This window comes from Chiloscyllium plagiosum, unplaced genomic scaffold (genome assembly GCF_037043375.1).
Source record: "Chiloscyllium plagiosum isolate Xiang-an unplaced genomic scaffold, Cpla_swu_hap1 HiC_scaffold_5, whole genome shotgun sequence".
Lineage (NCBI taxonomy): Eukaryota > Metazoa > Chordata > Chondrichthyes > Orectolobiformes > Hemiscylliidae > Chiloscyllium > Chiloscyllium plagiosum.
In genome coordinates, this window is record NW_028270143.1 from 5,885,262 (window position 1) to 5,905,675 (window position 20,414).

The 20,414-nt window shown below is 40.0% G+C and overlaps 1 protein-coding gene across 3 annotated transcripts in view; it reads left to right on the top strand.

Moving 5' to 3' along the window:
* Nucleotides 1-20,414, top strand: part of LOC122549676 (secernin-1-like) — an 86,170-nt gene that overhangs the window by 13,514 nt on the left and 52,242 nt on the right. For all 3 annotated transcript variants that reach the window (XM_043689514.2, XM_043689513.2, XM_043689517.2), the window contains exon 2: nt 13,666-13,825. In XM_043689514.2, coding sequence (XP_043545449.1) covers nt 13,666-13,825 — 160 coding nt within the window. The remainder of the gene's footprint in view (nt 1-13,665; nt 13,826-20,414) is intronic.

Here is a 20,414-nt window from a genome sequence, read left to right on the forward strand (position 1 = left end):
TCTCTCTCCTTGTTTCCTCCCCCCCTCCTTGTTTCCTCCCCCCCTCCTTTTTCCTCCCCCCTTCTCCTTCTTCTTGTTCTTGTTCTTGTTCTCCTCTCCCTCCTTTTTCCTCCTCTCTCCTCTCCCTCCTTTTTCCTCCTCTCTCCTCTCCCTCCTTTTTCCTCCTCTCTCCTCTCCCTCCTCTCTCCTTTTTCTCTTTTTTTCTGTCTTCTCCTTTTTTTCACGCTCTTTTGTCTTGCGCGCGCTCTTTTTCTCTCTCCTGACTGCTGCCAGACTTGTTGAGTTTCTCCTGCATTTTCTGTTTTTATTTCAGGTCTCCCAGTGTATGTAATACTTTGCATTTATTTATAGTAGGAACTGTTTTAAGGTTATGATGGATGATTTGTGACATTGAGGGTATTGGACCATCATGGCTTGCAGTGAGTTTTTTTAAATGTACACACTGGTTTGACCTGTCGAGATTCCTGTACACAGCAGGAGTTATAATACCTCAAATAGTGTTTTTAATATGCCTCATTTGAAATTTTTCACTTTATTTTTGTTCTTCCTCCACTTGAAGGCCATGCTGGAATTTAGCTTTGCTGTGTCAAGCCAATGATTCCCGTCACTTTTGAGGGGGAATATTCTTCCTACTCCAAACAATGTTTTTGTTGGGAAGAGCAGGTTTTTCCAAAGTTGAGAATGATTGATTGAGGTAACTATTCAAAGGGGCATAGTGCATGGTTGGTGGAGACATGTTTGCTGCCACCAGGTCCATCCTGATTTTATCAGAAATAACTGCTAATACTGAAAATAATCTGCCAGCATTGAAGGTTTTGTGGATAGGGGAAAAACAGAGCTAGCATTTCAGGTTGATGAACTTTGAACTAGCAAAAGTTGGAGATGTAATAGATTTTAAGTGAAAGGGTTGGGAAATGAACAAAAGGGACAATCTGCAATCAGTGGAAAGTGGATTGAACTCACCTGAGGCGACCCCCCCCCCCCCCCCAGTTGATGATATAGAGGGCTGACAGAAAATGAACTGTTAGCACTGAACGCCCTCCTCTCTCTGTTGGATTTTTAAGGATCAGTCAAAAGTGTAGTTTTTATTTTAAAAATAAAATCTCTAACTTTGAAAAAAAAAATGAAAGAGGTCCCCGCTAGATAGTGTGGATATACGAGCTAACTGACCAAAAGGCATCATTGTGTCTCCCTCAAATAAATTGCCCATGCAAAACACACCCCTAGCTGCCCAATGTTTGAATCCTGAATCCATCGTCCCCGGTTGAAAACCCGGCGTGCCCATTAAAGGTGTTAGAGAAGATGTTTTGCCAATATTGCCCTCCATGCTTTAACAGTATTGGTAGCTATTGGGTTATGGCAATATTCCTTAACTGTCCTAATTTTGTCCAAAAACAGCAGGCTAGTAAGGGGGGCACCTTGCCTGAGAGGTTTCGATATCTAACCGCATTGAAAGAGGGTCCCTCACAAGCCCAATCACTCATGTAAGATAAAAGCGAGCTTAGTTTTTAATGTCCAGGAGAGATCCACTCCCTCCAATCTGTGATGCAGTTGCAGTTTAGCTAATTAATAAGGGGCTGCTTATGATGCCAACTAAAAGAGCTGAACAGGGATCCAAGGTTCATCCTCGTTTCCCTGTGAACTGATTTGTACGGTGGGGTTTGGGGTCTGTGTTTGCTGCCCCTTTCCCCTGTAAATTGCTGTTTCTTCAATACAGCTGTTAATGTGGTACTAGAAAAGCACAGCAGGTCAGGCAGTTTCCAGGGAGCAGGAGAGTCAACGTTTCAGGCTGTTAAATAAAATATAAAAGAGCTGAATCAGCTGTTCAGTCTCCTGAACATTTGCTTATTGAAAATCATGGGGAGCATCCGTATAGGGTACAACAAACTGGGGAGAATATTCATCTTATGAGCTATCCAACCCAACCGTGAGATGGGAAGCGCCTCCCATCTTTGAAGGTCTTGTTGGATTTTGTCAAATAATTGAACAAAATTAGCTTTGAACAACTGATCAAGATCTGGAGTGATGAATTTGCCCAAATCCATAAAACCTCCCTGTGACCACTTAAATGGGAATGGAGATTCACCCTCAAGACCTAGCACCTTCGTAAGACCATCCACATGCATAGACTCTGATTGTGCAAAATTAATCTTGTACCCCAAAAAGGTGCCAAACGAGCTGCTGCATTGTATCGGATGAGGCATCAAAACTGCTGGATTTGACAAAAAAAAATGAGGACATAGTCTCCGTACAACAAAATCTTATGTAATTTTGACCTGCTTCATCAAAGGTTCAATCACCAGAGCAATGGGGAGAGCGACAGCCCTGATGGCTGCCCCTAAAATACTAAAATTGCTGGATCGTACTCCATTGGTGATGACCACAGCAAGAGGGTCATTGTAGAGAACCTTTACCCATCTTATAAAGGCTTCACCCAAGCCAAACTGCTCCAGAGTATAAAAAAGTTATGGTCATCCAACTCTGTCAAATCCCTTCTCTGCATTTAGAGAAATCACCAATCCCTGTATTGACTGCTGTTGTCACACTTGAATTACATTAAGCAGCCTCCTATTATTATTGGAGGATCTGCAACCCTTTATGAAGCCCATCTGGTCCTCTTTAACATTAGAAGGGAACACAGTTTCCTGCCTTAACGCAAGTGTCTGAGAGAGGATTTTAAAGTCAAAGATATTAAATATTAGCTTCTCTTGGGGATGGTGGGAGACTATCATTCCTGTATGAGTCACTGAACATGTTGAGCATCAGGTCTGCCAATATTTTTAAATTCCTTATAAAATTCGCTGGGAAGTCCATCAAGGCTGGGTACCTTTCCACTCTGAAGCTGCCTCACAGCCTTCTGCACCTCTTGCTCTGATAAGGGGGCATTGAGAAAAGACTCTTGTTCGGGGGTCATACCTGGAAGCTCCAGATCCTTGAAAAAGGACTCCATCTTGACCCATCCCTCTTCACAAACCTCAGATTGGTATAATTCAGAATAAACTCTCTGAAATGCCACCTTAATCTTTTTGGAATTACATTTTTGGTTCCCAGCCCCTTCTATAACCAACATAATGCAAGAGTGAGCTTTTGGTCATGACATACTGAAGAATTTGAGGAATTTTCATTATGACCCCAGGCAACAACATATGTACAGTTCGATTGCAGACACTTACCTGTCTGGGCTCAGGCTACGCCATTCTGATGTATTGCAGCATACTTGCCTCAATGTGATTTACTGCAAGAGGACAGCTCAATAGGATGGAGACTGTGAGTGTATATCATTGATGGCAACCTGATTACGTCCCTTAACAATATGCCACACCTACTGCGAGCCATATCACAACAACCTCTGCATCCAATTCTTGTTTCCCTTTGGTTTTACCTTTATTTGTCTCTCCTCTCGCTTTTGGGTGACCGATAGTGACATGAACACCTCTGCATGACATTTCTCTCCTTTCTTTCGCTGTCCCTTCACCTTGCACCTTCACCTTGATTTTTGACATTTAATCTCTCTTTCATTCTACCACGACTTTCCATTTCTCTCTTTTATTTAGTTCCTGATTACGTTCTTAAAACATTATATCTCATCAAGCTGCGACATTAGCTTTCCTCTCTCTCTCTCTCTCTCTCTCTCTCTCTCTCTCTCTCTCTCTCACCAGCCTGATCAGCTGACATTTATTTCAGATATCCCCCCTTTTTTTTCCTTTTGTAAAGATGTAGATGGAAATAAAACTACCTCCAAATTGTTATCCTTTATTCTCTCGTTACCATTGAAGATATTTTCTTTGACCCGCATATTAGTTTGGTAACATACTGAAATCCAGTCTTTTCAGATTTAGTCTTTAGGGATATATATATGGAATCAATTAAAAAAAAAAAGCTGTGAATCACACATTACAGAACACTCTGTACTACCAGAGAAATGAACTTCAGGGACCATACTTGCGGTGCACTGTGAAACTTTACAAAGATTGTTCTGCCTTTCTATTACACATTAATAGAACATAAAGCCTTATATACGGAACAGTAATTCAAAAAAGAAATCTGTAATAGATATCTGGAAATTTGTCATATTTCTTGTTTGGATCATGATTGTCAAATAGATGTGTTTCCACATTCCTTTTTAAAATGTGACGAGAAAATAAAAGCATGAAAAGCACTGTTAAAGTTAGAATTTCTTGCTCATATCCAATTGTCTTTTAGCTTGGTTAGTGAGTAATCATCTTGGTGAACTGTTGTAGTACATTTGGTATTAGACCTGCAGTGCTGAAAGGGAGGCAGTTAGACAATTTTGACCAAAGTAGAACAGATCAAGAAGTTTCCTGAGACGAGGAGGGGAACATGCAGTGGCGGTGTTATACATTTGCTGTCCTTGATCCTCTGGGTGCTGGTGTTTATCAAAGGCACCTCTACGAATTGTTTCTGTGCATTGTATATGCTGCTGCAAGTCTGGCAGCATCTGTAAAGAGAAATCAGAAGAAAGTTCTGAGGACGGGTCACTAGACCTGAAACATTAACTCTGATTTCTCTGCACAGATGCTGCTTGACCTGCTGATCATCTTCAGCAACGTCAAATAAAAACGGATTTACAGCATCTGCAGTCCTTAATTTTTTTTAGTGGTTATGTTCTGTGTCTTGTTGAGTTTCTTGAGTGTTGTTGGAGCTGCATTCAACAAATTATGTGCCGAGGATACCATCGCACCCCTGATTTGTACCTTTGTAAATGAAGGACAGAGGAGAAAGTGAGGTCTGCAGATGCTGGAGATCAGAGCTGAAAATGTGTTGCTGGAAAAGCGCAGCAGGTCAGGCAGCATCCAGGGAACAGGAGAATCGACGTTTCGGGCGTAAGTCCTTCTTCAGGAATGCCCTCGTTCCTGAAGAAGGGCTTATGCCCCAAACATCGATTCTCCTGTTCCCTGGATGCTGCCTGACCTGCTGCGCTTTTCCAGCAACACATTTTCAGTAGATGAAGGACAGACTTTGTTTTATGCACATTTGGCTTTCATAAGATCTGTGCATCAAACTATGCATCAGTAAGCAGGTTACAGTTAGGTTAGTGCCACTTAATAACTTTGTTGCTAACACCCTCCGTCACTTTGATTACAGCCTGGGGCAGTCATTGGCTGGTTTGAATAGCTGGGAAATGTTAACATTGTAGAGCAAATGCTTGTGTTTGGAGTTGCACTGGAACAGTTTGGCAAAGTGCACACTGCATTCTGGATCACAAAACTTCAGTCCCACAGCTCGGGGTGCTGTCAAATTTGTCTGAAAACATAAAGCTGTTGTTCTGGCTGCCTTAGGAGGAGATCATGATGGATTATCCCGTTGGCATTGAATGGCTGAAGGTAATTGCAAAAAAATGAGCTTTGTCTTTTGCACTGAATAGTTCGTTTCTCCTGACATTGAAGATGGGAATGTTTATAAAGTTTGCTTCCCTTATAGGTTGTTTAATTTTCAGCTGACATTTATGTCTTACTGACTGCATGACACAGGGCTGTATAATATTGACTTAATTCATTGACCGTGTGATCAATGGGTTCTGTTTCGGAAGCCATATCCATTGTTTGTTTGTATTTTTTTTGTTGTTCTATCATTTTCTTTAAGTGTGCTGAATGTTGCACTTGGCATGTTCCTCATTGTACCAAGTACACTGTTAGCTGATTCTGTCTCTATCTTTCACAGGTCCAGTCAGGCAGATGTGTTCTTTAGGAGCTGCTGAGCTTGGTTAGTGTTGGTACTACTGGGATCGCTCTACATAGGCATTATATTGAGTAAACACGCTGTCCTAGCTACCTTGGTGCTTCCTCCAAACAATGTGCAACACAAAGTGCTGGTCTTTTCATTTTTATCCATTTGTGGATCCAAATGAGGAATTAGTAGGCTGAGAAAGGTGCACCTCTGTCATTTCCAATCTATGGGTCAACGACCAGCAATAGATCCCGTTTTATTCTGGGCCATTTTCATATGAATGGCAATCATATGAAAAGGGATGGAATTCCCTGTGGGACATGAGTGAAGCAGATAGGCCTTTTAAGGTGCAGTAGCTTCATGATCATAGTTAGTCTAACTTTTTCATTATTTTAATTAATTGAATTTAAATTTCCTGATCTTGATACGAGCTGAACTTCTATCACCAGAGCATTAGTCTGGTCTGCTTCTCTAGTAATAGGAGACAGTGAGGTCTGCAGATGCTGGAGATCAGAGTAGAGAGTGTGTTGCTGGAAAAACACAGCAGGCCAGGCAGCAGCCAAGGAGCAGGAAAATCGACATTTTGGATTCCTGATGAAGGGCTCCGGCCTGAGAACGTCGATTTTCCTGCTCCGTGGATGCTGCCTGAATTCAGTGCTTCTCTAGCTATACTATGAAATGTGGTGCCTGTGATGGTAACTAATAATTGACCACTGGAGTCTGAGTACAAGTTTACAATCACTTATTCAAGTAAAACTGAGGCAATCATCACTCCAATCTAACTGGAGCAGGCTCTGAGAAATAGAGAAATTCAGGGTTTTTATTCCGTTCTGATCATATGTGCACTTTCATTACCCAAATTCTAATCATCCATCATGCAAATATAAGAAGCAGTTGTTCATTCTAGATCGTAGGTTAATATTGTTTAATATAGTCTTCACTTAGTCAAGCACCAATTAATCCTATCCTGGCCTGTTACTGTTTGATCCTTTTTTTTTGATACCATGCCTGTCAAATTGCTTTCACTATATACCTTTTTGGCAGAAAGGCTTCACTGGAAGGTTAAGTTAAAACTAACTTCTGATTTTAAGAGGATCATGCTGATACTAACCTCTAGGGAGCACAAATTTCATCTGGTATGAGGGTGATCTGGAGAAAATATCACTAGTTACCCTTTACACTTTAATCCACTCTAACAATACCATTCCCTTTGACATGGTTTGATCTGTGACTTTAATTTTTTTTGGTGTGGCAATGATTTCTCACTGGTTCCTATAACTTATTCAGCTGAAGTTCCCTCATTATCTGACTTCCTTTTGTGGCCTGATCATCAACTTGTAACCCACTGAATAGTTGAACTCCCTTCTCGTATTGTCACAGATGCCATATTAGCTGTCTTATTATTTGTAAGGATGTCCTGCCTTCCTCTGGATTTATTTTTCTATCTTTGCATTTTTCTTTTTGTCACCTTTGCCTGGCTTTTCTGTTGAATGCCTGGGTAAAGAGAGCTGGTTCATGAATCGCCTTTCAGATCTGATCACACTTTTATCAGGCCCTTGAGGGTCATCAGGAATATTTTATTCACTTTTGGTTAGATGATTGCAGTTTCTAACCTTTCGAGATTAATTTTAGAAGTGATTTTTGTATACTTGCACTTGTGATAATTTCATACTGCACATGTACTTAAGTTAAAGACTCATAAAAGACATAGTCTCACAGAACAGTGAAAAACTAAGTGGAAATGACAGTTGGATAGCTGCAACAGAAGTACCAAGAAAGTTTTGCAGTATAAAGTATGTACTGCTTAGTTTTTCTGAGTTGTGCAGTACAATACTGCTTTTTGAATTGAGGGAGAATTTGAGACTGGAACCATGAGTGTTTGGTTTAGAAAATTCTGCTTGACAATTTGCAGTTTCAAGAATAACCGCAGGTGCCAGGACAGCAGGGAGTGCCTATTAAAACCTGCACTTCGAAACCTTTGCTGTTTCCAATCATGACAGTTTTTACAAGGAAGAACTGTAGAACAAGGAAAGACCTAGGTCCATCTGATCAAACATTAACACTGAAGAACAACCATCACCCATTGGACCTTGCATCAATGCAAAATCCAACTAACTGAGAAAATAACTGTTCGCCTCCTGATCTGGGCATTTTCCCTTCGGATGTGTTTGTCTATGATCTTTTTCTGCTCACAGTACAAGCGTTAAACCGTGTGTGTGTGGTTGGTTTAGCTCAATTGGTTGGATAGTTGGTTTGCAAAGCAGTGCCATTCCAACAGCATGGGTTCAATTCCCATCACTGGCTGAGGTTATCATGATGGACTCTCCTTCTCAACCTCTTCCCCTCACCTGATGTATGGTAGCCCTCTCGTTAAATCACCACCAGTTCTCTCTTTAGAGAGAGAAGCCCTACTGGTCTGCTAAGACGATGGTGACACGCTTTGGGGGTTTTAAACGGTGCAGTTCAAGCTTTGTAGTACATTCAAAATCTTTTCTCTGCATGTCAGTGTTACAATAAGTACTTCATTTCTGTTAATGACAACCTGATGTGAATTGCTTTCTCATGAATAACGGTTAAGAGAATTTAATAATTTTGATTGTCTAACTGGGATTTTATACTTTTTTGGGATGGTATTTGGAAAGGGGAGGCCTGATTATCAGCATGCTCTTCTCAGTTAAGTTGTGGCAGACTCTTCAAAAATAATGCTTGCACAAATGACATTTTATATTGTATACTTCCAAAGCTTCAAGCTTTTTTATCTCTAGAAAGCAGATTTCCATGCTTAATCCAGAGAGAAGATTAAGCAAAATGGAACTATATTTTGCATGTAAGACGGCTTCAGGGAATGCCATGCAAGGCAGATTAATTTAAACTGCATTTTTTAACAATGTTCAGTATTTCTAATTGGCTGCTGTGTTGTTGAATCTTAATTGAGATCTAAATAAACAAGGGTTAAATGATTTGATTAAAGGAGTTGCTCCATAGAGAGTCCGTAATGAACCATAGGTTGTAATGTGATCTCTTGCACTAATTCTGTGACACTATTGAATTTTGATTTGTGATCCAGTCAATGCACTGGTTGGGATAATTCCAACCAATCAGAAGACTTAATGATCTGATTTGAAATAGTGACAACTGTTCAGATATTAATATTTTCATCAGGACCCAGAGGAGTCTTGCAGCAAACTTGTCCATGGGAACTTCATGTTTCTAAGGGCAAAAATACATATCCCAGATCCCTCCAACAAAGTCTCTGATGTTGCAAATGTGCTGAAACTGCCTAGAAATTTAGGCTAGAATGCCTTGAATTTTAGTCAGAGGCATCACACTAATATAGGAAGTAATTTATGGCAGAAGCTGTATTGCGAAAGCTTCTCTTTTATACAAAATGTGCTCAAAAGCAAATTTACTAAATAGAATCCCTTCCCTCCCAAACTCCCACACACATCTATTACAACCTCTATAGATATCTTGGACTTGTGAGCTTTGATCATAAAAGTTGTAATGAATGCAATATCCCATGGTCCTGTCTCATTGTGTTGGCACAGTATGTATCCCACAGTGTATATCCCCCAATATTCCATGGTGGCACTGCTCTCTCTCAGTGCCAGTGACCTGGGTTCAAATCTACACTTTGGAGACTGTGTGTGAAAACTCCACTCCTTGTGTCTGCAAGGGTTTCTGCTGGATATTCTGGTTTCCTCCCACAGTCCAAAGATATGCAAGTTAGGTGGATTGGCCATGCTAACTCGCCCCATAGTGCCCAGGGATGTGCAGGTTAGGTTGGTTAGCTATGGGAAATGCAGTGATGCAGGGATAGGCTGGGGGTGGGTGGGTATAGGTCAGATGCTCTTTGGTGGGTTACTATGGACTTGATGGGCCAAATAGCCTGCTTCCACACTCTAAGGATTCTGTGATTCTGTATAAATATTTTGAATTTGCAACTCCTATTCTCATCAGGTGCCTAAACTTGAAGCAATAGTATAAACCAATTTTAAAAGCTGGAATGAATTCAATAATCCAGTATCCTCTGTTAAATATTTAAATGTCTTATAAGCTTTCCAAGCTCAAAGCATGTAAAAGTACTGAAAAGTATTTAAGAATATTTAGACTTTTTAAGCCATTTTAGGGTACACTGACAATATTGTCAAATGTATTTTACCATTCATTTTAAGAGGGCTTTGAATTCATTTGAAGATTATTGCATGTTTGCTTGCATATACATGCTCATAATCAATTAAAAGTAATTGAAAGATGAAAAATTTAAAAATTCTTAAACTTCATAAAACACCCTGCCATATAAGGATTGGCCAATGGCCATCTCCAACAAGAGAGAATCTACCAATCTGTCCTTTGACATTGAATTGCCTTGCCATGATGCAGTTCCCCAACATTGATGCGCTGATTGGCCAGAAACTGAACTTGACCAGCCATCTAAATCCTATAGTAACACGAGCAAAGAAGGAGGGAAAAAAAAATTGCAGGCTAGAAATTCTGCAGTGAGTAATTCAGCCCTGACTCAGCAAAGCCTTTTACTATCTAGAAGGTACTAAATCAGATATGTAATTGAATACTCTCCATTTGTCAGAATGAGTACATTTGCAAGAACACTTAAAGCTCAACATTACTCAGGACAAAGCTGCCCCATTAATTGTTTCTCCCATCACCTTGACCACTGGCACAGTGACAGCAGTATGTAAGATGTAGAAGGCTCATTGCAGTTCCTCACTGAGAGCTTCATCCATTTCCCTGGCCACCGCCACCTAGAAGGATAAGGATGACATTTGCAAGAGAGCATCATTTGCAAGTTTCTTTTCAAGCTCCACATCTTCGAGGCTTAACTATCACTGTCCTGTGATTATACTATGGCTTTAAGAGATGTATTTTATCCTTTTGTTTGAAGAGCGGTTTGAAACAGAACTATCAAATTGTCTCATCTAAGAGAGAGATTATAATAGCTTCGACAGCTAACTTCAAAACCTCAAACAACACAATGCTAAAACCTAAAACCCTGGTGCTTCGGAAGCCCAACTCCATCGAATCATGCTGCTTCTATTGTTCTAACTTTAAAAAAAACCTGGGCCTCTCAAGCTGTTTTCTTTATTTGTCTTTAAATAAGATAAATGTTTGAGTCTAGGCTATCTCTTTGATATATTTGAAGGGACTAGTTCTGGTCCATTACAGTTCCTTCATTCCCTTTGGATCAAAATCCTGGGACACTCACTCTGACAGTACTGTGGGTCAAGAAGTTGGTTCAACAGCAGATTAAATGATGCCCATATCCCTATGAGCAAAATCTTTTTGAAAACCAGCAAATATGGTCTGAGTAGCCTTTTTAACCTTTTGAAAATGTGATTTGCAGCTTGGTTAATTTGTTTATTAGACAGACAGCATTCAAAGCTGTTTTATAGAACAATATGTTCTGGACCTGTTGGGGAGCACAATGTGTAACAAGACAGGATTAATTAGTGTCCTTTTGTCGTAATGGCTTCTCTAAGCAAGATCATTTCATATTGTAGTATTTCATGTGCAGTTTGAGAGTGAGAAATATAGGTTCATAATTAGAATTTTAAATAAAGGGTACAAAGAGAGCAGCGTATAAAGTGGTCAGGAAATAAGTTAAAAGGGAAAAATCACTAGAGAAAGTGGCAGACGGTTTTAAGAATATATTTCATAACATTCAACAAAGATGTATTCCATTGAGAGAGAAAGGTTCTACCAGAAAGATGCACTGTCCAAAACTTACCTTTGAGTGTTTCCAGACTATCGTGACCTTGTTAAATGTCATGTGACTTCAGGCTTACAGTAGAATGTGATAATGTACAGAATAATCTTTCTTTAGATTTCACACTACTTCCCAATTTACCCTAATACTCTTCCTAACTATACCTGCCTCATTTAGGAGGTTTCTGTTAGTCACCTTTTTTGACGAGTACATAGAACACAGAACAGGCCCTTTGGTCCATGATATTGTGCCGAGGGTTAATCCTAATGTAAAACATAGCAACTCAACCTACGCACCCCTCAACTCACTGCTATCCATGTGCATGACCAGCAGTCGCTTAAATGTCCCCAATAACTCTGCTTCCGCCACCACAGCTGGCAATGCATTACATGCATTCATAATAAGTAAAATATGCGAATTGGATAACTTAAGTTTGATCAAAGGGAGGTGATAGCAGAGTTACACTTTTTGCTGGACGAGCAAAACAAATAGCAGATGGTAGAATTTGAATTCAATGAGCGTCTGGAATAAAAAGTTTAATGACCACAAAACCATTGTTGATTGTCAGTGAAAACCTATCTGGTTCACCAATGTGCCTTAGGGAAGGCAATCTGTGTGATCTGGAAAACATCTGGCCTAGAACGTGCTTGACTCTTAACTACCCTCTGAAATGGCCTAGCAAACCTCTGTTGTTCAGCCCTGTTGACTCTGAACTCCTTAGTAACACGCAGTGGCTTGTGCTAAGATTGGGAAAGCTGTCTCTCAGACGTGTCCAGCATCAGCCTGATATTTTTGTAAGGCACAATTTCATGTGTGTGACTGTCCCAGATGTTACAATCACCACCAGTAGAGGCAGCAGAACAATGGTATGCAGTCAGGAGGAAATTACCCTGCACGTTCTTAAGTGCCATGCCACGTCCTGGTATTTAGAGACATCAGAACAAATGCAGGCAAGTAAACCTCCTGCTAATTACTATCCATCACTCCACTCCTTGATTGAGCTCTTCAAGCCCTGAAGGACATAGTTATTAAACTGTGGTGAGGAAACATACAAGAGGAGCAAACTTACTTGACTTCATCCTCCCCAGTCTGCCGGCTGCAGATGCATCTGTTCTTGCTAGAAGTGAGCGCTACTATGCTCGTGAAGATGGAGTCCTGACTTTACATTGTGGATGCTTTCTAGTGTGTTGTGTGATACTACTACTCTGCTAAATGGGATAGATTTAGAATAGATTTAGCAACTTGAATGAGTGTCTGAGACGGTCTGTGGGCCATCAGCAGCAGAATTATACTTGAATACTGTGCAACCACGTGGCCCAGCATATTCCCCTTGACGACGGAGGATACACCAGTAGCAGCAGCTAAAAGGTAGGTGTCAGCCGAGTGAAGCTGCAACATGTGGTTTATATGCATGCCAAACTGCATAAGCAGCAAGAGATTAGACCTCAGTGATTCCGCCACCAATGGAGCAGATCTGAGCTCTGCAGTCTTAACACATCCAGCTGTGAACGGTGGTGGGCAGTTAAATAACTCAGTAGAGGAGGAGGGTCATGAACATCCCTATCCTAAATGAAGGGGGTGCCCAGGACATTGGTGCAAAAGACAAACTGAAACGTCTGCAACAACCTTCAGCCAGAAGGGCTGAGCGGATCATCTATTTCGACCCCCTCGCTCTTCCAAATTTTTCTAATCACCTTTGTCCCTAGCAGTCATTGAGATATTTGCAATACTTTACTTCTACCCTTTTCAGTGCATTCTTAATATTAATCATTGGACCAATGTGGCTGTGCCTTAAACTGATAAGGGCTTAAGGTCTGAAGTTCCTTCTGTAAACTGCTCTGTTTCCTTACCTCTTCCTTCTTTCGGGTTCACCTTAAAACCTACCAAGCAGTTGATAATTTGCCCTCCCATGTCTTTGTGTTGCTTGATATCATTGCGCAGGAGCAAAACTTTTACAATGTCCAGAATATTTTACTGCCTTTTGAAGGTACAGTACACATACAAGTTTGTTTATGTAGTTGACTTCACAATCCTATAATTTCATTTGTTAATGTGTTAATCTTTCAGTTTTTGAATGTCCTGTTTTCTTGCTGAGACGTTATCGATTGGTACTTTCAATAACTTGACATGTGCAAAAAACTTGTAAACAGATGTACACGTATATATCATCTAATCCTTTATGACTTGTTACAGTTGAATTATGGCATAATTATATTTGATAGTGATCCTGTTACCATTTCTCCATGTTTTAGAATGGCTGTGCCTCCATCCAGCTCCTGTTTTGCAGTTCTGCCACCCGCTACCGAGGATGCGAATACGATATTTGGAAAAAATTCAGCAAGGCCTTGCAATGAGGTTCAAGAAGTCATTTACTTACCCAGTGTTTCTCATGAGTCAGGTTCAAAGCTTCAGGTAAGAGTTCTGGTTCGTTTTCTTTATCTCCAAATGGTATTTCTTTTGTTCAAATTACTTTGTGATTAAAGTTCCCTCCTCATGGCCAAATTTTTATTTTTGTTTTCCAAACTTTGTCAAACATCTCAGGAATATTTTAGTTTTATTAGATTAGATTACTTACAGTGTGGAAGCAGGCCCTTCGGCCCAACAAGTCCACACCAACCCTCCGAAGAGCAACCCAACCAGACCCATTCCCCTACATTTACCCCTTCACCTAACACTATGGGCAATTCACCTAACCTGCACATCTTTGGACTGTGGGAGGAAACCGGAGCACCCGGAGGAAACCCACGCAGACACTGGGAGAATGTGCAAACTCCACATAGACAGTTGCCTGAACCCAGGTCTCTGGCGCTGTGAGGTAGCAGTGCTAACCACTGTGCCACCGTGCCACTCAGTGGAATAATCCTAGGAATCTATTCCTAAATTTAACAAAAAAATATGCTAAGGAATAATCTGCCATGCCTCAATAGATAAGGTATTTTAGCTGACCCAATGTTGATATTTTTTTAAAATTATTTTAAAATTCTCAAAAGAGCTGGCCCATTATAAAAATGATTTCAGACATTATACTCATCCTGCTGCAAGTTGTATTCATCTGATGTCATTGATATCATCTGATGTCAGCTTAGCTTTCTTGCATCAGGTTCTGTTTTTCTAGAATTATTTTGATGTCAGCAATGGCATTTTACAGCTTTAAGCATTGTAATGTAAAATACAAGTAAGTTTAGGGTTAATTGATTACCTCGTGAACTAGGAAGTGTTAGGTAGATACCATATGTGAGCATTTTCCTGAATATTCTTTTAAAATTAAAAGGTTTTAATTGGGAAACTTCACCATTCCATGGAGGTGAAAGGTACTTCCAGAGAAAAGTATCAGGAACGTTAGAAAACATTAGTAATAGTAATGTCAGATCTCATATTTTCAATGGGAGTCTGAATTGCGGAGTGGTTTCGGGTGACTTTTTTTTAATTATGATTTATACCTTCATTTTCTCAGTACAATAAGGGCAAACCACCAGCTTCAGAATGTCGTGACTTTTACAGTTAAAACGTACAGTGCACACGACCCTCCCCCACCTTGACTACTATTGGTCAGCGGCACAGAGCTATTCCTCTGTAATTGGCTCTCTGGTACAGCATCTTACACAATTCTTGCCTCCACGTATTTCCAATTAAGCTGGTCGTTTCACTGACGACAAGGAGGAACAGGCTTTGGTCCACTCTCTGTTCTTCATGTTTTACCAGACTTTCTTTTCTTATCATCTTTTCACAATGGATACTATATTCAAATAAAATTTGCCAGCTGCGCTGTGCTAACTGCTAATTAATTGGATACTTGCCTATTACTTCAGGACCTTTATCACTGGAAATACAAAAGAATATTGATATTTGATCAGTCCCAATAAAGTTTACGTGGTTACACCTCATGTTAGAATTCTTTTGCTAACAAGTTGTCTTAATGTGTTCATTCAATCCACATTCCAATGGCTGCTACTCTGTACCTATGATTTCATTCCACCCTGTAACGATAAGAGGATTGGTTTTACTGTCTGAAACTGGTTGGAATCTTTTTCTCAAATGCTTTGTTTTTTTGTGTGTGTGTGTGTGGATCTGTAACTACTTCAGAATCTATATCTAATGATTATCTAATGAATCTTAAATAAAACCTACTCTTAGTACTGTAACAGATTGATTTAAATAGTTCGAGACAAACTAATTAGTGTGAAATGTTCTTAGCAATGAACATTTCTGTTCATTGAACAACTGCATATTCTGTCTGAGCCAGTAACCGTGATTGTACAGAGCTACTATTCTTCTACTTGTGAAGACTACATTAAGCAAATATTTTCCCAAGCACTCTAACTACTGTCAGCCATGTTGTGCTGCATTAGCCATGGGCAGCTCTTGGCCATTTTGTGTTGCTCAGTCATGGGCACCCTCAACAAGTAACACCGCATCAGGCATAGTTCATTGACCCTTCCAGCCTGCTCCACCATTCAATCAAATAACAGCCAATCTTCAACCAAGCATACCTGTCTATTATACCTCTTTAAGATTGAGTTATCCAAAATTTATTATCAATCTCTAATTTAAACAACAGATTTAGCATTAATTACTATTATGAATGCGAGTCCAACTTCTATCCCCAGTGGGCAGATTTCCTAATTTCACTCCTGAAAAGTCTCATGTCCTTTATTTTAAGACTGTCTTTTATCCAAGATGAAACATCAGAAATTCTTTCTTTGTATTGTTATAAGGAATTTTTAATCACGTTTCTGGATACCTGGAAAGTTTTTGTTTAGAGGTCAATTAAAGGGCAGGGTATTAATTTTTAACAAGATGTTTTCTGAAAGCCGCTTGTCTTGTGATGACTGTTTGTTCATTGCAGAACCCCTTGCTTCTGTACATTAATGTCAGGTTGCTCCTTCTGCTTTGGAGATTTGGGGTTTGTTTAAATTTTTCAGTTGGTGCCTGGTTCATCTCTCCTGTTTCTGAAAGGCTTCTTGTTGAGGGTCCAGTGTGATACCTGGAGCCCTCATCTGGTCTTAATCCTGAATGTCCTGAAGAGCAACTGGCAGAATTCCCATTGCTGAGGAAACACAGTAAACTGTGTGGCAAAGACCGGAGACATCCAGTTGTATTTGCTGGCATCTGTCACAGTGTAGCAGAATGTCAGATTGACTGACAGCCAGCCACCAGAGCATCTCAAACCTTATCTATCTTTTTTATTACCTTTTCTAAGAACTAAAACTCATTAATCAAATGCTTTACTTCCCCAAAGTGAATTTCTGCTAATAGTAATCTGCTTTTCTTTTCCCCTTTGAATCTGTTTTTTTATTTGGTGAAAGTTGTGGATATTTAGAAGAATAAACAATTGTTTTTATTATGTACTGGTAACAGTATTGCATTACCATTCAAATACATTTCTTTTAATAAAGAAACATGGTTTTCAGCAATTTTGAAAATTGGTTTACATTCAACTTATTTAATATTGTGACCCATGTAATAGTGGGACTACAGAAATACAGTGCACTCCTCCCATCTCAATCCTGATAGTATCTACCCTGTTTCAACAAAGAACATTACAGCACAGGAACAGCCCTTTGGCCCTCCAAGCCTGCGTCAATCCAGATCCTTTATCTAAACGTATTTTCTAAGAATCTGTCTCTCTTTGCTTCCTGCATTAATGTATCTGTCTAGATACATCTTAAATGATATTATCATTCCTGGCCCTACCATCTCCGCTGGCAACACATTCCAGGCACCCATCACCTTCTACGTAAAAACTTTCCAGATATATCACCCCTAAACTTTCCCCTCTCACTTTGAATTCATGACCCCCAGTAATTGAGTCATCCACTCTGGGAAAAAGTTTCTTGCTTTCCACCGTGTCTACACCTCTCAGACCTTTGTAGGTCTCAATTAGCTACCCCTGCCCCCACTTCTTTCTTTCCAATAAAAATAATCCTAATCTACTCAATCTCTCCTCATAGCTGGCACTCTCCATACCAGGCAGCATCCTGGTGAACGTCCTCTGCACCTTCTCCAAAGCATCCACATTCTTTTGGTAATGTGGCAACCAAAGTGTACGCAGTGTTCCAAATGTGGCCGAACCAAAGTCTTTATACAATTATAACATGACCTGCCAGCTCCTGTATTCAATACTGATGAAGGAAAGCATGCCGTATGCTGCCTTGACCAATCTACTGACCTGCGTTGCCACCTTCAGGGAACAATGAACCAAGCACTCCAATCTCTCTATACATCAATTTTCCCCAGGACTTTCCCATTTACTGTATAGTTCTGTCTGGAATAGCATCTTCCAAAATGCATCACCTCCCATTTGTCTGAATTGAACGCCATCTCCAATCTATTTATATTCTGCTGTATTCTCTGACAGTCCCCTTCACTCTCTGCTACTCCACCAATTTTGGTGTCAGCTGCAAACTTGCTAATGAGGCAACCAACAACTTCCTCCAAATCATTTATGTATATCACAAGCAAAGGTGATCCCAGCAGGGATCCCTGTGGGACACCACTGGTTACAGGTCTCCATTTTGAGAAACTCCCTTCCACTGCTACTCTGTCTCCTGTTGCCCAACAAGTTCTCTATCCATCTAGCTAGTACACCCTGGAACCCATGCAACTTCACCTTCTTCATCAGCCTACCATGGGAACCTTATCAAATGCCTTACTGAAGTCCATGTAAAAGACATCTACATCCCTTTCCTCATCATTCAACTTTGTCACCTCTTCAAGGAATTCTATTAGGCTTGTAAGACATGACCTTCCCTGCACAAAACCAATCTGCCTATCACTGATTTGCCCATTTTCTTCCAAATGGGTATATATCCTATCCCTTAGTATCTTCTCCAGTAGCTTCCCTACCACTGACATCAGGCACACAGGTCTGTAGTTACATGGATTATCCCTGCTACCCTTCTTAAACAAGGGGGCAGCATTAGCAATTTTCCAGTCCTCTGGGACTTCCTCAATGTTCAAGGATGCTGCAAAGATATCTGTTAAAGCCTCAGCTATTTCCTCTCTCGCTTCCCTCAATAACCTGGGATAGATCCCATCCTGTTCTGGGGACTTGTCCACTTTAACGACTTTTTGAATACTCAACACTTCCTCTCTCCTTATGCTGACTTGATCTGAGTAATTAAAGATTTATCTCTAACCTCAACATCCACCATGTCCCTCTTCTCGGTGAACACTGATGCAAAGTGCTCATTAAGAATCTCACTATTTTCTCTGACTCCATGCATAACTTTTCTCCTTTGTCCTTGAGTGGGCCAACCCTTTCCTTCGTTACCCTCTTGCTCCTTATATATGAATAAAACACTTTGAATAAAACGCTGAATAAAAGGATATCTCATGACCCCTTTTAGCCGTCTTAATTTCTCATTTCAGATTGGTCCTACATTCCCGATTCTTCTTCCAAAGCTTCGTTTGACTTCAGTCGCTTAGACCTAGTGTACGCATCTTTTTTCCTCTTAGCTAGTCTCTCAATTTCACCTATTATCCATGGTTCCCTAATCTTGCCATTTCTATCTCTCACTTTCTCAGTAACGTATCTCTCCTGAACTCTAATTAACCTCTCTTTAAAAGCCTCCCACATGAAATGTGGATTTCCCTTCAAACAGGTGCTCTCGGCCTACATTCCTCAGCTTCTGCCAAATTTTGGTATAGTTGCTCCCCCCCAACGCCCCCCAATTTAGCACTCTTCCTTTAGGACCTGCGCTCTGCTTTGTCCATGAGTATCCTAAAACTTATTGAATTGTGATCACTATTCCTAAAGTAATCCACCACTGAAACTTCAATCACCTGAAGGTCTGTTGCCCTTCATATCTTGAACTTCAGTCAAACCGCCCCTTCACCTGTCAGATTCCATCAAATCATACCCCATAACTTAACCTTCAAAGTCCTGAATACAATACTCTTTTGAAGGTTATTATGCCCTTCCTTGGGTGTGGGGTTCAGAACTGCTAACCAATATTCCAGTTGTGTTATAACCAAGGCTTTGTTATTTAGCAACAACTTTAATTCTAACTCTCTAGGTATGGAAGTATAAATTCCATTAGCTTTTATTGATTTTTTTTTTCCCCCTGCAGCTCTTCATGACATTTAAACAATATCCTGGACACACAATCTCTTTGCACTTCCTCTGGTACTAGCTTTATCTTAGTTACAAAGTATCCTATTCTATCATAAGTCCAGAGTGGGTGACTTTGTACTTGCCTACAGTAAATTATTTTTGCCAAAGTTAAGTTTATTCTCTTAATCAACTTTTGTAATTTTATGTTTCCATCTATGTTGCATAAAATGCCTATACCTTCTTAAAATTGTAAACGTGGAGTGTATTCCAACACCAAAGTCATTAATGAACACAGTGAATAGTTGAGGCCTGGCACAGATCCTTCTGAGACACTATTAGTTGCATTTTGCAAAGTAGAATATCTGCCCATTTTTCATTCTGTCTGCTCTGTCTCTACAGATTCTTGCTAACCAGGTTCATAATTCCCCCTAAATTCGATAAGCTTCAACATTAGCAGATAGCCTAATTATAAAATGTTGTCAGTCAATAAGATCCATTGCATAAACCAATGTTTTTGAAGAGGTTAAATCATTGTCCAGGCATGAACTACCTTTTTGTTTTTAAATGCATCTGAAATCTGATCATCAAATTTCTAGTCAATGGAATTTGTCTTTTTATGGCTTTTAGCATCTGCTTTGTCCTTTTGCTGTTCATTGCTCATTGCACCTTTTCTGTTTACCACCACCTACATTGTAATTTTTCATTACTTTTTGTATTTTGTTTTATTTTTATTCCTTGTCTCTTTGTCTTTTTCTTTCTTTTGCAAGTTGTGTTTTTGTCCCAAATGAATGCAAACTGATTTCATATATTTGTTTCTTTTATTGAAGACCATTCACCTATCTCCATTTTTAGCAGACTTGTCTAGTTTACTACACAAAGACGAGAGGATATCTCATCTCTTTGCATTCAGCCTTCTATAAGCCTTTAATATTAACATTTAAAATG